This window comes from Callospermophilus lateralis, chromosome 17 (genome assembly GCF_048772815.1).
Source record: "Callospermophilus lateralis isolate mCalLat2 chromosome 17, mCalLat2.hap1, whole genome shotgun sequence".
NCBI classification, from domain to species: domain Eukaryota; kingdom Metazoa; phylum Chordata; class Mammalia; order Rodentia; family Sciuridae; genus Callospermophilus; species Callospermophilus lateralis.
This window is the reverse complement of record NC_135321.1, coordinates 45378300-45395481: the sequence shown is the minus strand read 5'-3', so window position 1 is coordinate 45395481 and position 17182 is coordinate 45378300. Positions and strand designations below refer to the sequence as shown.

At 38.0% G+C, this 17182-nt stretch overlaps 1 protein-coding gene across 1 annotated transcript in view; it reads left to right on the top strand.

Annotated features, from left to right (window-relative positions):
* Nucleotides 1-12943, top strand: part of Ttc39c (tetratricopeptide repeat domain 39C) — a 96194-nt gene extending 83251 nt beyond the window's left edge. Inside the window, exons 9-14 of the mRNA XM_076837070.1 lie at nt 885-994; nt 2038-2161; nt 8631-8728; nt 10191-10295; nt 11872-11910; nt 12854-12943. Coding sequence (XP_076693185.1) covers nt 885-994; nt 2038-2161; nt 8631-8728; nt 10191-10295; nt 11872-11910; nt 12854-12943 — 566 coding nt within the window. The remainder of the gene's footprint in view (nt 1-884; nt 995-2037; nt 2162-8630; nt 8729-10190; nt 10296-11871; nt 11911-12853) is intronic.
* Nucleotides 12944-17182: the final 4239 nt, after the last annotated feature.

Below are 17182 nucleotides of genomic sequence, written 5' to 3'. Positions count from 1 at the left end.
CTGATGTTTGAATATTCTTATTTTTGATATATGAGTTAGCGTACTGTGTCTCACACCTAAAGGATTGTTTGCATGGGGCACAGGGCAGTATGAAGGTGGTATGCTGATGATCCAGATCTCAGCCATCCTTCAAGGCTCAGCTCAGCTTCTCAGAGCTTCCCGTCATGCCAAAAAGAAATGATTCTTCTTTTCTGATCTTTCCTAAAATCACTTTGGTTCTCCCATGCTAAGGGCTCCTGTTACTATGTGCCTTGTGGCTGGAACTCTGTGTTGTGTGTGTGTGTGTGTGTGTGTGTGTGTGTGTGATGTCTACAGCTGAAATATACATTTTTTTTTTTTCTAACTGCAAGTTTGTGTTTCTTCACATTTTATCGATGGGTTATGGTGGTAGGAGGCCAATGAACATGTGTAGGACTAATCCATGACTTTCTTCCTAGGACACAGATGTATTTCTTCTCCTGCCACGAAGTTTCTATGATCCCTTCACGTCCTAGTTGTTGTTCCTTAAGATTCCTTTTGTTGTTTTTGTTTTGGGGGGTGCTGGGGATTTATCCAGGGCCTTGTGGAAACTCTGCCACTGAACCACATCTTCAGCCCCAAAGCATCCTTTTTTATTCTACTGTCTGGGCACATGGCCTCCAAGTAGGTTGTACACTGTGACAGCAGCTCAAGGTTTCATTGCATGCAAGCCTTCCTCCCCAACAAGAGGATGGGGATCGTGGCTTTCACGCAGAGCAGCACAGTCCCCCGTGTGGCAGTCTTTACACGTGTGCACTCCTGTGTTTTCCTTGGTGGTATTTTCCAGGCATCCTCCTCCTGAGGCTCATTGGCATTTCCCCCTGCCCCTCCTCATACTCTAGAAATACACTTCTGCTTTCTTCCAGTCTGCCAGGGAGCCACTGGTGATGTGGATGGGGCACAGATCGTCTTTAAAGAGGTTCAGAAACTCTTCAAAAGGAAAAACAATCAGATCGAACAGTTCTCGGTGAAAAAGGTACGATGGAGCTGATGGGTCCAGTGTCTTATCCATGATGGACATTTGTGACTAGCTCTGCCTTGGATAGGCTTTAGGAAAACATGTTCATATCGGGTGACAGACATGTCACATGAAATGCGCTTCACCACTGTGGAGAGAATTTATTCCTGTGAGCACAGTTCTGCTCTGAATAAAAAATACTTGTTTCTCTACAAATAACTACGGCAAACTTAAAAAAAAAAAAAGTTGAGTAGAGATGTCACAGACCCTGTAGAGCTAATGAGCACATCTGGACAGGGAAAATATCTGCCTAAAAAATTAGGTGGTCTCAAAAGGGTGCACACTGGCAGAACTAGTGAGAGACACAGACTGTTGGATGCTCGGGAGGGTAAGCATGTCACATTTTGATGTAATAAGAAGCTAGAGCATATGTCAGATTTGCCAGTAGAAAGGTCAGAACTGGAGGGACAATGTCCCAAATTTATTCTGCTAACCTTGAATTATATAATATCATGTCATATCCTGAGGTTTCCATGATTTTAATTTTATAAATTTTCTTTTACTTTATAAGCGTATTTTTGTTTCATTAATATTTATTGAATGATCATTTAATGAATTTGTTTGAGTAAACATTGGATTATAAAGTTTATAATAAATGCAACTGAGAACACTAGGCGTAAGGAGAAAATTTAAAGCTTGATAGACCTGTAACTCAAACGTCTCTAGTCTTCCATCTTCTGTGTAACACATGGAGTTACTGTTTGTCACATAGCTGTTACACATGTATCAATTTAAACTAAAATAAATCTGGTCTCATCCCCAAGTTTTCAGAATCCTTTGAGAATAGATTGAGCTTAATGATGAATGTGAGGCCTATCTACAAATATATCAGAAACTGGAAAGCAGAACTCTTTTTAATATAGAGAAATTTTCATTTTTGGCTTTGTGGGAGAGGGACATTCACATTGAATATGAATCATGTGCTTTTCCATGTCTCCAAAATGTATTTTGTATTTATTTATTTTTTTTAAATGGAGCCTAATCATTCCAACTGCTTGCAGGCAGAGAGATTCCGGAAGCAAACCCCGACCAAAGTGCTGTGTGTGCTGGCGTCCATCGAGGTCTTATACCTGTGGAAAGCCCTTCCCAACTGCTCCTTCCCCAACCTGCAGAGGATGAGTCAAGGTAAACACAAGACCATGCACACCTGCTTCTTTCTTCAGTGTGGCTCCTTACGACTGTCCTTAGCATTACTCAGGCTGTGGTGTTTTTGGATTGAGAGTGCAGCAGTGAGGGCTGTTTTGTGTCACAACGTGTGGGAGTGGGAGACACAGGAGTAGACAGATGCACTTGCCTGGCTGGGAATGCTTAGTGATTCTCTGCTACACCTGGTTTTAGTTCCGCAGCCATGGGGCTCCCTGAAAGCATGCATTTCCTTCCCCGGTGAAAGCACTTAGTTTCCCATAGGTGTGATTCACATGCCTAAGACACCCAGATTGAGTGTTTGATTCAGTGAGTCATGTGACACCTGGAAGCACCTGGCATCCCTCACCATGATCATGATCCACCACCCTTGACATTTGCCGCATGCCTCTTCCCACTTAATCTCCACCTCAAGGCACCCTGTGTTCTGATTTCTATGTCCATAGATTAGTTTTGCTTGTCCTTGAACTTTATAGAAGAGGAACCATACAGGATGTAGTTTTTTTTTTGCACATGGCTTAATTTGTTCAGCATAAAGTCTGTGAAATTTAAACACATTGCAACCTGTAGCAATAGGTAGTTTCTTTTACTTGCTGAGTAGCATTCCATTGTGTGGCAATATCCATACCACTATTTGTTTATTTGTTCTTCTATTAGTGGACCTTTGGTTTATTTTTGTTTTTTTAAACTATCATGAGCCAAGTCACTACAGACACAAGTGTACAACATAAGTTTGTGAGTGTTTTGTGTACACATACCTTGGGGTGTAATTAGAAGCCTACATTTTTGATTCATGTATTAGAAAACCCAGCAGCTTATAGGTAACAGTGATAATTATTATAGTTGTAGGAAAATTTCAAAGAGAGAATGAACTAAATATTTGACTAAAATAGAGCTTTGTTGATTATTAAAGAAATATTGTTGCATTTCGTCTAAAGGCTTAATGGTAGGTATTTGAATGGTATTTGGTAGTCTAGCAAGATATTTGCAATCCAGAGAAAGAGGAATGGCGGAGAGTATTGTCATGCCCATTGTAGATGAGGAAGCAGACTCAGAGCAGCTGGGTGACATGCCCAGCTCCCTGGGAGCCAGCATCTGTGCTGCTGGTGTGAGTATAATACATTGAGTGGCAGGGCTTTCAGTGATCCTGCAAACAGCTTCACCTTGCTGGGAGTGTGAGGAGGCTTAAGTCATGCAGCTAGAAGTACAATTCCAAGATGAGGCAGCTATGTTAAAATAAATACAAGTAGAGCCAGGGTTGTGGCTCGGTGGTAGAGTACTTGCCTAGCAGATGTGAGGCACTGGGTTCAATCTCTAATGCCATATAAAAAATGAAATGAAATAAAGGTATTGTGTCCATCTACAACTAAAAAAAAAAATACAAAAAAAAATATACAAGTGCCTTCAAAAGTATGGTTTCATGGAAAATGTCTTTGGAAATAAATTCTTATTCACATATATACTGTTGTTTCCCAAAAGACTGTAACATGAACGTTTTGAGCTTATTCCAGAAATAGATTATAAACCACTGTAGAAAATCTGTCTGATTTTTCTGCTATTACACTTGTTTCTGACCAAAGATTACATTGTCCATCAATCACACATTTTTACCATCAGACGTCCCCATAGATGACTTCTGCCTATTTCTTAAAAACAAACAAAAAAAGAGTCTGCTCTTAAAGTTTAAAACTTTACCACTCTTATATTCCAGGAGTCAAAAGAAATTCCCAAAGAAGTGTGGGGCAGTGGCTCTGTAATTAGAATAGGAACGTCCCTTCCCAAGGAGACTGCTTGAAAGGAAACAAAATTTTCTTAGATATGTAAATTCTGCTATGTTCATTTTTATTTATTTATTTATTTATTTTAAAGAGAGAGTGAGAGAGGGAGAGAGAGAGAATTTTTTAATATTTATTTTTTAGTTCTCGGCGGACACAACATCTTTGTTGGTATGTGGTGCTGAGGATCGAACCCGGGCCGCACGCATGCCAGGCGAGCGCGCTACCACTTGAGCCACATCCCCAGCCCCCATGTTCATTTTTAAAGGGTTTGCCTAACTCAAAACCCTTCCCTTGTAGAAGCAAGTATAGAATATCTACCAATGACTATCTTAAAGGAATAATGAAGATCTTAAGTAGTTTTTAAATGTACAAGTACAGGGCCATGTATTTAGAGAGATTGAAAACACATGGAGATATAAGAGGCGGGCACAAGAACGAATCACCTGTGAGATTTGACCGTTCTCTTTTCAGTTTTCAAAATGAACCATCCAACAAGAAAGATGTGTTGGTAGAGAGAGGGGCAGTCTCTGGGGGTGAATATGAGATGATTCTTTAATATCTTTATTGAAAGTCAACGCAGTTCCGAGGTCAATCAGATGCTATCATTCCCTGGTGTTACGCAGCGATGCTCCAAATCAGTCCAGCTACACAGAGTTCAGTGAAGAGTTTGTAGAGGAAGTTACACTCCCTCCGAAACTGGTGACAACAGCGGCAGGCAGTGGGGATCCTGAGCCTTTCGAAAATGCTGTCCATCAAACCTGCACAGTGTTGTGCATTGAGGCCCCTCTGTAACTGTCAGCAGGGCTTGCTGCGTCACTGTCTCCTGCTCTGGTAGTTTCACTCATGGCCCCTGATCCCACCACCCTGGCCCTGCCTACCACGTCCTTCCTGGTGTGAAGCCAGCCGTCTGTGTTCTCATCACAGCAGTCAGGGTGATTCTGTTTAAACCTTAGTACTATTGTATCGCTCCACTTCTCAGAACTCTCTATGGCCCATCATCTCCAGTTCACTCTGTCTGGCAGAGCCCTACACAGTTGCTCTCTGCTCTTCCCCCTTGCTCCTCAGGCTCCAGCCTTGCTGATTCTTCCTGTTCCCTGTTGGCCCCAGTGCCTTTACACATGCTCTTTTTACCACTGTGAGTGCTTCCCCCCACACACTCCCATGGCTCCTTCACTCCTTTCCTTCAGGTCTTTACTCAAATGTTTCATTTTCAGTGAAACTCGACCTATGCACACACTTCTAATCCCACTTCCCCCTTATTTTTCACCTTCGCGTCTTAGCACTTACACTTACTTACATGTTTGTCTTTTGCACTGTTTCCCCCAGAAAAATATAAGCTTCTTTTTCTTTTTCTTTTTTTTTTTTTGGGGGGGGGTGGGTGGGTACTGAGGATTGAACTCAGGAGCACTCGACCCCTGAGCCACATCCCCATCCCTATTTTGTATTTTATTTAGAGACAGGGTCTCACTGAGTTGCTTAGGGGCTTGCTAAGTTACTGAGGCTGGATTTGAACTTGCAATCCTCCTGCCTCAACCTCCCTAGCCACTGGGATTACAGGTGTTCACCATGGTGCCCAGTAAGATGTAAGCTTCTTAAGAGCAGAATTTTGTTGTTGTTGTTTTTGTTGTTGACATTATTTTGAGGATCAGCGGTGTTTTAATTTTTTTAAGTAGTTCACAAACTTGCAAAAATATTCACACATGCTCAAAGAGGTGGGAAGCAAATTGTTAAGCATCCCTTCCACTCTGACATCGTCTCCTCCCAAAAGACAATTGCAGCCTGTGATTTTGGGAGTGACCTTCTGGAGATGTTCCATATATTCAAATACATGTGAGTGTATCTATCTATACAGGTATGAGGGTGTGTGTATGTACTCATACAGTCTCCCCCGCCTCCATCTACAGGTTCTGCTTCTGTGGGTTTATCCAGCCACAGATAGAAAATATTTGAAAAACAAAATTGCCTCCAGCTGAACATGTACATACAGACTTTTTATCTTCTCATTATTCCCTAAACAATAGAGTATAACAGCTATTTACATAGTGTTTACCTCTTTTTAGTCATTCCAAGTAATCCTAGAGATGATATAAAGTATATAGAAAGATGTACAGGATATCTGCAAATACTAGGCCATTTTACATCAGGGACCTGAGCATCCTTGGGTTTAGGGATCCTGAGGGGGTCCTGGAACCGATGTGCCAAGATGCCAAGGGATAGCTGCACTTAATGGGAATACACTCTACCCACTCGTCTGCCCTGTGCTTTTTTTCATTTAACAACATTTTGGGGATCATTTAATGTTGACACATAGAGCTGACTCATTCTTTGAAATGTCTCTGGGGTCTTCCAAAATAGGAGACATTGATGATGTACTTAACTGGTACCGTAGCTGTGCACACGTTGGTTATCTCCAAACTTGTGCTCCAACAGTTGCTTTAATGACCATAGTGGACACGTATATCTTTGCGTCTGTGTGCTATATTAGCTGAGAGTAAGTTCCTGAAAGAGAAATTTCTGAGTCAAAAGTATGTGCCAATTAAATTCTTTAGTACATTTCCCCATATTGCCCTCTAAGCACATTGATACCCATTTAGAATCTTCATAGTAATTTTTTGTGTTATTAATTGTAGGCACAATGTTGTATAAGCATATCTCTAGAACTTTTTAATCTTGCATAATTGAAGCTTTAAACACATTGAACCGCAGCTCCCACTTGTCCTACCCCTTAAAATCATCATTCTACTTTCTGTTTTTGAACTTGACTAGTTCAGATACATATATAAGTGGAATCTCGTAGTATCCTTCTGTGATGTTTATTTCACTTAGCAGGATGTTCTTTGAGGTTCCTCCCTGTTGTTGCCTATGACAGGATCTCCTTCTTTTGTAAGACTGAATAATGTTCCTTTATATGTCTGTCCTACATCTTCTTTATCCAGTCGTTCACTGATGGATATTTAGATTGTTTCCTTATCTTTGCCATTTTTGAATAATGCTACAGTGACCACAAATGTGCAGGTGGCTCTTTGAGATTCTGATTTTAGTTCTCTTGGTAAACAACCCAAAGGAAATTGCTGGATTATATGTTAATTTGATTTAAATTAAATTTTTAGTTGACATGCCTTTATTTTATTTATTTGTATGCAGTGCTAAGAATTGAACCCAGGGCTTCACATATGCTAATCAAGCACTCTACTACTGAGCCACGACCCTAGTCCTGTATTTCAAAAATTTTTTGAGGAACCTCTATACTTTTTACCATAGTAACTACATTTATACTTATATTTATATTTTTATGTATACATTTCATATTCCCACTAAGAAGGGTTCCAATTTCTCCACATCCTCTTGTTATTTTTTGTTGTCTTGTTTGTTTGATAATGGCCATCCCAACAGATGTGAAATATGAGCTCCTTGTGGTTTTGATTCCCATTTCCCTAATGATTAATGATGTTAAACATCTTTTCACATACCTGTCAGCCATTTGTATGTCTTCTTTGGAGAAATGTTTATTCTACTCCTTTGTGAAGGCAGGAATTTTTACCTATTTTGTCACTGTTGTAGTCTAAGCACCTGCTGCCTGAAAAATAGTAGGTGTCAAATAAATATTGACTGAGTGTATGCATGAATGAATGAGCAAGTGAATGAACTGCATTTAACATTTCCTTAACATCGCTGCCCTAAGATCTTGAGTTCTTTTTTGTTGTTGTTGTTCGGGAGTATTCCCAGCTGAGTTTGGGGGTCAACTCCTGCTTCTGAAGGTTCAGATTTTATTCTTCATGTTTACCTCCCCACCACTCCACCAGCTCTTGCAGTGTTCTGCAACTTGAGCACATTTTATACATATACGCTCTCATTGAACCTTAATATCTTTATTAGTCCATAGAAATACTTTCATTACTTTATTCCTCTATTAGCTCCACTACGCATCTGATCTCATTTCCTTGGAAAACTTCCATAACATCCTTCAAGAAAGCTTCCGGCCCTTCTTGATTGCTTAGCACAGTACTTCAGTCATGTAAACGTGCCTGTTGCATGGTTTGTGAAGTTAAGGTGATGCAGTATCTTGAGATGAATGAGCTTCTTCCTTGGAGCAGTTTTAGATTCACAGCAAAACTGAGTGGAAGAGACAGTTCCCATATACTCCTTCCCATCCTGTAAGTTCCCCCACTGCAGCCTCCTGCCACCATGTGGTACATTTGTTACACTCCATGAACCAGCAGTGACAGCATAACTCACCCAAAGTCTGTAGTTCACATGAGTTTCACTCCTAGTGCTGCACATTTTCTGTGTGTCTTCTGTGTCCCACTCTGCATCCTCTGTAACCTCTGGTAACCATTGATCTTTCAACTGTGCCCATAGTTTTGCCTTTTCTAGAATGTCATGAATAATACTTGAAATTATCTTCACAGCCTTTTCAGAGTGGCTTCTTTTACTTGGTAATAATAGGGTGCTATTTTGAGTTTTCTTGGCTCTTTAAAGTTTGATAGTATTGCCTTTCTTTGATGGAGGAGATTCACTAATGGAAGATGAATGGTGTCTTCTGAATTTCTGGGAGCAGAAACATGAACTGAATATGTAGCTACAGGGTGAAATAGTGACTTCACGCATGGTGATATTCAAGGAACCGAATGACTGTGTTTCCTTCCTGCTGTTTTCACTGCCCTCTCTTTAAGCTTGCCACGAAGTGGATGATTCATCTGTTGTTGGATTAAAGTATTTGCTTCTTGGTGCCATTCACAAATGTCTAGGAAACTCAGAAGATGCCCTTCAGGTAAGCTGTTAACGTTGCCATGGCTACAGAAAATAAACCATGACCACCTATATCTGTGTTTGTGAGAAAGATGAAAAAGTATTAAACAAAACCAAACCTCCCACTGCAATGTGAACTTTACCCACTTTATTTGATTAACGCCATCTTTTCAGACGGTAGAAGTTGACGGTGATGAGTGTAGTATTTTTAATGTAACTGCAGATTCCCAGGACACTTCTTTATACCTGGGCTTCTTTTCTGGCACTTGGTATTTATCAAAGATACAATCTCATGAATAGCCAGGAGGAGGCCTCACACATAGCCAGAAACCAAAATGATCATTTCCTTCTTTTATACCTGCAGATTTCTGATGTAGAACTGGAGGTGAAGTCCAGGAAGTTGCTAGCTTAGGATAGTTTAGGTACATATTAAATGAAAAATAATCACTAACAGGTTTCCAGTGTTGTTGGAGGGACCTTTCTAACTAAGTTTTTTGTTTGGTCAGTTTTTGTTTTGTTTTCATTTTGGTGCTAGGGCTAGAACTGGGCCCACCCACTGAGCTACATCCCCACCTCAGTTAATTTTTCTAAGTGTAACCCAGAGTTACTTTGACTACTTTTTGAAAGAGTTCATATAAGTAATAGAATCTTGACTTTTAAATGCAAGAATATTAATGTATTTGTACTGGAATTTTAAATCAATTTTCCAATGTGTGATTATGATCATTATTACATGACTCTAAACAGTTTATTTTAGATCACCCTGTTTAAGTACCAACAAGACACAATCAGGATACACATCAAGAAGTGGTTCTTGGCTTGTGTGTTTTCTATTTTAAATATAAAAATGATGCTTTTCCACCAAAATTAGGGAGGAGACATGGAAATATATTCTAGCTACTTTATTCAGTATCTCTGATTTCATGTATCTGCTAGTTCCAAGTGAACAATCAAGTCTTTTATTCTTATGCTGTAACTCTTTTTGTGCATCTTGTCTTCCAAACTAATTCTGCATTATTCGAGAACCCACATATTATACTTTTTTCTAGTTCCTTCTATGTAGTGCACATAGTGGGTGCTCAACAAATGTTTTTTTTTTTTTTTTGTGGCATTTTTTCCCCTTACTTGTGAATTAAAAGTGTGACACCCACCAAAAAAATGTGGATGTTTATACTTTGATATACAAATAAAAATATTTTTCAATAATAAGATCCATAGAAGTCGGTGTGTCATCTGGAAAAATAAGTAGCATAAGTTAGGTTGAGTGGTGGAAGACATATTCTGGAGGAAGCCCACCAGACAGGCTTGTGAAGGATTTCTAAGATGTGAATGGGATGGATAGGAAGGAACAAAAGTGAGAAGAGAAAATCTGATCTGGAAACAAAAAGGAAATCTCTCTCCCTTCCTGTCTCCAGAAGATTGTGATGAGCCTTATGCTAGTAGGGAAATAAATTTATTCCAGTAACATCTTTTATTACTTTCAGTTCTTTCAGCGAGCTGCTAAAGATGAGGTGTGTCGTCAGAACAATTTGTATATTCAGCCATATGCTTGCTATGAACTTGGCTGTCTTCTATTAGACAAACCAGAGGTAAGATCACTTACATATATGTACATATTTTTTAAAATAATGTTCATCAGCAAAAAATGTGCTCACAAACAGGCACAAAGCATCCCTCACTTAAAATAAATGGATTGAACCATGTAGGGTTCTTTGTTTTGTTTTCCTTGGTTTCATGTTGGATGAGTAAGTCAATAATCCCTTTTCCTATCTTTAAGGAAGTAATGTCTTTTCTGGAATTGGAATTACAGATGTAACTTTTGAGACAAAGATTCATTTGAGGAAAATCAAATGCCCTTTCTAGTATCTTATGATATGGTGGAGGATGATGTACTGGGAACAGAACTGAGTCAGGATTCTAGTTCTGCCATTTACATTCATGCACTGGTTAGGTTACTTAACCACATACCTTCTTCCTCGTGTATGAAACAGAAAAAAAAAAAATACTTGCCTTGCCAATTTAATAAAGATGGCAATGAGAATAAATAAAGATGATATCATGTATGGTTGCTTTAAAAATTTTAGACTATCATACAAATAATATTGACAGTTATTATTAAGGTGTGCATTTAAGTTAGTACAATGGGTTAGTGGGGTTAACTTTATAAAATTCCTCAGACTGGCTGGGCACAAAATCACGAGCCACTTAAGCAGGAACAAACTTTATTTTTGAAACTGCCGCCAATGCCCCGTACGCTCCCAGGAAGATTGCCGACCGACGCACGTGGCGTTCTCCTGGATCCCAAGAGGAAGTTCCTCCTCCGGAATTCCCTCCCACCGCACTTCCTCAACCAATGGGAACTCTAGCAGGCCTAGGTGAACAGCAGGAGTCCAATATCCATATGAATGCAAATCTTAACATAATCATATCATCTCAATGGCTTGCTGGCATCACCTTTCAACCAAAAATGCCATGCATCATATTACTTGGCTGTGGCTCTTAGCAATAAAATACCAAATTTTAGTAAGTTCATCTTAGCTTTCAATGAATGGGCATTCGACAGAATTAAAACTCTAGCCTAATTCTTGAAAATGTAAAAGCCTATCTTTCCAAAGATGGATTTTTAATTGGAAAATCTTTTCATTTGGACACCTAATTTTACCAAAACAGAAAATGTCATTTTTTACAAATTTAGATAGAATCTTCTAACACCATGTTCTTTATTTTAATGAAAATTTTTTCTCTTCATGTACCCATAATGTATACAAGAAGAATGGACTATCTATTTTGAGAAATTAAGTTGATATCCTCACTGAGCAATACTTTCAAAAGGATATATCTTAGTGTCTTCAGATAAAACCACTTTCTTAATTATCAATAATTTCAGGTTATTTAGTAAGCTTTTAACCTATAGAACTATATCTCAGTTATTGCTCCTCACAGGATGTACAGTGAGGACTATGAAGCATTATTTATCAAGCAAAGCCTTGATGAGAATTGATAAGCATTGTTATATTAAGGAAACATGGAGTCTTTGACTTGACTGACCAATTGACTCACCTCTGCGTACTATGAATTATGTTCGTTAACATGTCCTCCTATGATAATATTTTCTGCCTAAGTATACATGGATGTATGCTGAAATAATGTTTTTCTTGTATCTAGACTGTAGGAAGAGGGCGAACTCTACTTCTTCAAGCAAAGGTAAAAATCCTGAATCTTCCTCTTCCCCATGACCCTTCTTTTCCTGTTCACTGTACACCTGAGTCTGAATTCAAGAAAGTTTGTGAGACAATGTTCTGATCAATAATTCTGGAAAGGAGAAGTGATAACTAATTCAATCAGTGAGAACATGATTTCTTTTTTTCTTTTTTCTTTTTCTTTTTTTGTACTAGGGATTGAATCCAAGAGCACTTCACCACTAAGCTATATCCCCATCTCTTTTTCAAATTTTGAGACAGGGTCTTGCTAAATTGCTGAAACTGGCCTCTAACTTGAGATCCCCCTGCCCCCTGTGTAGTTGCTGGGATTATAGGCATGTGCCACCATGCCTGGCTGAGCCCTGGATTTTTAAGTGAAATTCCAAGATCCTGAGACATTGTTCAGCCTGCTTTATAATTGCTACAGTCTTAGTGTTTGGGTGGAAAAACAAACTTTTTTTTTTTCTTTTTCTGAAGAAAAAGAAAAACTATATTGCCCAGGCTGGTCTCCAGCTACTGGGCTCAAACTATCCTCTAGCCTCAGCCTTCCGATTACATGCAGGCTGGGAATACGAGCATGTACCTAGTTCCAGGGAATACAAACTTTTGATTTTCATAACTACGTTCTTGAGTTAAGAATTTCTAGCAGTAACTTAGTTTGAGCACAACTTGAGGCTACTATTTTAAGAATAACATAAGGAGAATTCTCCAAAGAGAACATTACCAGCATTCAGTTTACATTTGTAGAGTAAATACAAAGTCTGAGGTTTGGGGAATAAGAAAATCAAGTGGATGTGAGAACTTTACTAGGCTGCAGGGAGCTTTGCCTGGAGGAGTGTGAAATGTCCTGTGGTTTACCGTGCAGTGCCCTGTGCAATGCCCTGTGCAGTGCCCTGTGCAGGTGGAGCTAACTGTCCACTTTAAACAGTCTTTCTCTGCTCTTACAGGAGGATTTCTCTGGCTACGATTTTGAAAACAGATTGCACGTCCGCATCCATGCTGCTCTGGCCTCTCTGAGGGAATTGGTTCCTCAGTGACAGACCCGGAGTGACCCCTCTGTCCCTCCCCACCCAGGGTCTGCACTTTAAAATAAAAGCAGAGGACAAAGCACTTGTGAAGATCGACTTTTCTTCTGCAAACCACCTGTGCCAGGGACACATTTTCGCAATGAGGCTGACATATTAAAGATCTCCTCTTTTAAACATGTAGCGAGAAGTAATAATGATGATGACAATAACAGTAACTAACCACCTGGGGAGAGGGTTAAGTGACCTTGTTCCAACATTTTAGTTTTGTGATTTATTATTTTTAAAATAAAATCAAACTCAATATTTGTCCTGTGATCTTGTAGGAACGCCTACCGTAAGCAAACATCAGAATGGGTGACGTGAAGCAGCACCTGTAAAATTATTAACAGTATCAAGACATAGTATTTATATTGTGTTTTGAAAAAATAAAAGTGCTTTCTAGCATTTTACTTTAGCCTCAAAATATGCCTATAAATAATATAGCACAGATATTCTTATCTCCTTTCACACACATTGAAACTCAGGCACAAAACAGCTAATCCAATTAATTTATCATTTATAAATAATTTATTACTTATTCCAATTAATTATCCCTGTTATCAGTGGAGCAATGAATAGAAAGCAGATTTCCTAGCCACCAATTAAATATTCTTCTACTATAAAATATATATATATATATACACACATATATTAATAACCCAGTATTCCATGGTTTACTTATTAAAAAAATAAATGCTCTTTGGTTGAAGCTTTGTTATCAAAAATATTCACCTCCAGATTGTCTACAAAATGTTTCAAAGTAGACCTTTTATTTCCTTCTCTATGGGTTCGATAAATAACACCTATATTTTAGGAGTTTTCCCCTTTCTTTGTAAAAATTGCCTAATGATCAACTTTTAGAAGTCTTTTAAAAATTACTTGAAAAGTTATTCTTGAATAAATATGGGGGTTTTTTTTTCTTTTTGCCTCAGAATAGTTGATGGTGAAGTATTTGCTGGACTGTATATTGCCAGGATTTAATCATTTTCCCCTTAGCTCAGGTTATTAGATGTTATAAAAGGAATTCAAATTATTTTTTTATTCTTCATTGCTTATTTTTATTGATTTTAATTTGCCTCCATGCACAGTATTGAAATCCTGGGGTTTTGAAGAATCTAAATACCTCAGTCACTTTCAAGAATTTTTGCCATAATTAGGTTCAATCTTTAGGTTCAATTTTTTAAAAATTTGTATCCAACTAAAGAGTATCAGTAGAGTATCATTCATTTACATATTCTGTTGACTGAAGCACCATCTCACATGATGTTAATACATTGATATTTATAAAATAAAACAGGAGAAAAACAGCTAGAATATTGACAAATTTAACCTAATTTAATCTTATATTGAAGAAATTATTTCTTTGAAAGAAGTTTCTCTTTACTGACTTGGGCTAACCTATGTTTCCTCATTCTGTTATGAATCACTTTTTTTTTTTAGTTTTGTGATTTATTATTTTTAAATAATAAATCAGTGTGCTGTTTCCAAAGTATTCATTCACATTAACTTCCTGATGTAAACCCTGTATGGATTTTTAATACCAGCAAGAGAGAAAAGATTGCTTTCCTACATTCAGGGAGTGAGTACATCCAGAAGACAAGAAGAGAAAATTTTTCTGAAGAGAAAAATTAGTGTCTAAAAATATTGGGAGTCTGATAACTGACAGGAAGAACATTGTGAATCTTTAAAGTATGGCTGTTGCCATTTTCTTTTCTCTTCTTAATCTACAGTATACACAGCAAACATTTATGTTTTGACTGTCGAGCCTTCTGAATCATGAACTTCTTGACTCATTCATTCTTATTTGAATTTTCAGTTCCAATATTATTCAAGCTATTCTTCCGTATTCAAAAATTACATAAAATCTTATGCTTTCACTTTTTTAAAAATAACTTATGTGTACATTCATGGCTTTAAAAGTTACTTTTATTTTCCCATAGAGATTCCAGGAATTCAAATAAATTTGTGTTCAGCTGACACTTAATAGATAACTGTACAACACCATTCAGGAGATTTTCTTTACTAGTCAAAGCATAGGTCTGTTAAAAAATAGTCTCTCCCAGCCTCAGTTCAGAGAACCCCCGTGGCCCATTTGTATTAATGTGGTCCACAAACAGTGGGTAGATGAACATTCTAAGGACACCAAAATAATAAAAGTGCAGTGTGAGTCCACTGTACTATGAGGGTGGCAGGAACCTGAGTACACTTTGAATTGAGTGATTTGTTACAGTTATCTGGCCTACATGCTGTGCCCCATCCAACCTGTGAACTGACTGTGATCTGCCTGGTAACTTGATTCAGTATAAACTGCTCTTTTCCCCTTGCTGATGAAGAAAATAATCATATAAGTAGAGCTATTTTCATCTATGTGTGCTTCTCTTTTATGTTACCACTCCTTCCCCTTTCCTAATTTGGAGGCTTTCAAATGGATCTTCTACTTTATAAATGTCAAATATATTTTTGTATTAGATTGTGCCTATGGTAAGAGAAATCCCTAATGTATATTTTATGTATGCTGAACACATTTTTATAATTTGATGGACTTGGAGGCATGGTCTAGTAATAATGATGTAACGTGTACCTTGCTGGCTAATATATTTAAGATTTTACCTTTATTGAGTTAGGTATCTTTTTTATTTTTATTTTAGTGCATGATAACTAAGTCTTATACTGAGTTAAGAATTTTAACTTTCAGGTGTTACAGAAAAATAGACTATTGTTATGTATTCTTTAAATCACTTTACAGAATTTGCACTTTTATATTTCTGCCAACTAAAAGGACAGTGCACATCCAATTTTAAGCACACGTGCACACACACACGCACACACACACTCACTTACTATACACATACACACATTTTCTTTTCTGTGTAAACTTTTTTAGTGGATTTCTTCCTTAAACAAATCAAGTATTCAAATGTGACAAGCATTCAAACATGGCTTTATACATATGAAGATAAAACTTTTTGCCATCATGATAAACTGTTTTAGTTTCTGTGAGTGGTATGTTTTGTAGGGGAAAAAAAAAGTGTTACACCCAGTTGATCATAAGAAAATATATAGTAGAGGTTGATGACTTAGAAGCTAGGAAGAGGAAGAGAAAAGGAAAACAGGAACAAGAGAATGTAAAGTTGGGACATAGTAGTTGTGGCCCCTCATTAGTGTGCACAGTTGTCAAGAACACAGAGTAGACCTGCCTTTCTATGAACACTATCAGGGGGTTGAGAGCTCTCCTTGTTGACTTGGTTATAATACTTGTAACCCGGGTAGCCTCTGGATAATAATTGGTTCTCCCACAGGCCAGAGGTTCCCATTTTTATGTTTTAATGATTAGCCCTTTTCACCAAAGTTCAGGCTCAGTAGATTCTAGGTAGGCTTGGGAAGGTGTTTTTAATAAGGTCCCAGGATGATTCCAATGCAGGTGGTCTGAATTAGAGAAATAATGCCCTCGGCCATCATCTTTTATTATGTATTTAGTTTACCTGATAGAAAAGTGTAAAATGAATAGAATTATATAGCAAGGTTGAGCTCAGTCACAATATATTATTATGGCGTCACTAAGGAAATGCTTCTAATCCACTGGTTTTCTAAAGTAGATTTCTGAACTTAGTTTTAAAGATAAAAATGATGCTTGGAGGGGCCAACTAGGTCTTGGACCTGATAAGTTAAAAACTCAGAGGTGACAATAGCATGTTTGTTCAAGAACCTGGGGTCTCAAGTGGGAACAGGATGGTTAAGAGGAAGACGGAAGAGGTAAACAGACTATGTCAAGAACTTTGAACTTCTGTAAGGTAAGGATTTGGGATGTGAAGAGGAGGACAGGAAAACAAGGTGGATTGTCTAATGACCATTGCAAGGAGACAAATGCAAGGACAAAAGATTGAAAAAACACATTATAATCCTTAGGAGTTGGAGAAACCAAAGTGGCAAATGGGCAATGGTTTAGAAATTCTTGTTTAAATGTTTCATTGTAACAATTTGCATTTCAGAATGACCCAAAATAGTCTTGGAGAAATGAAATTGAGCAAAGGTCTCCCTTCTGAGTGACAGGTATTTCTGCATAGTACCTGACAATATATGTACAAGATAGCCAACCAAGGTTAGGCTACACAACCATTAACATTTCCAATTCAAAATGCCACAAATAGGGTCTCCAATGTCTGTACTTAGGGTTTTCAGTAGCACAGCTCATAGCACACTTGACAGTTA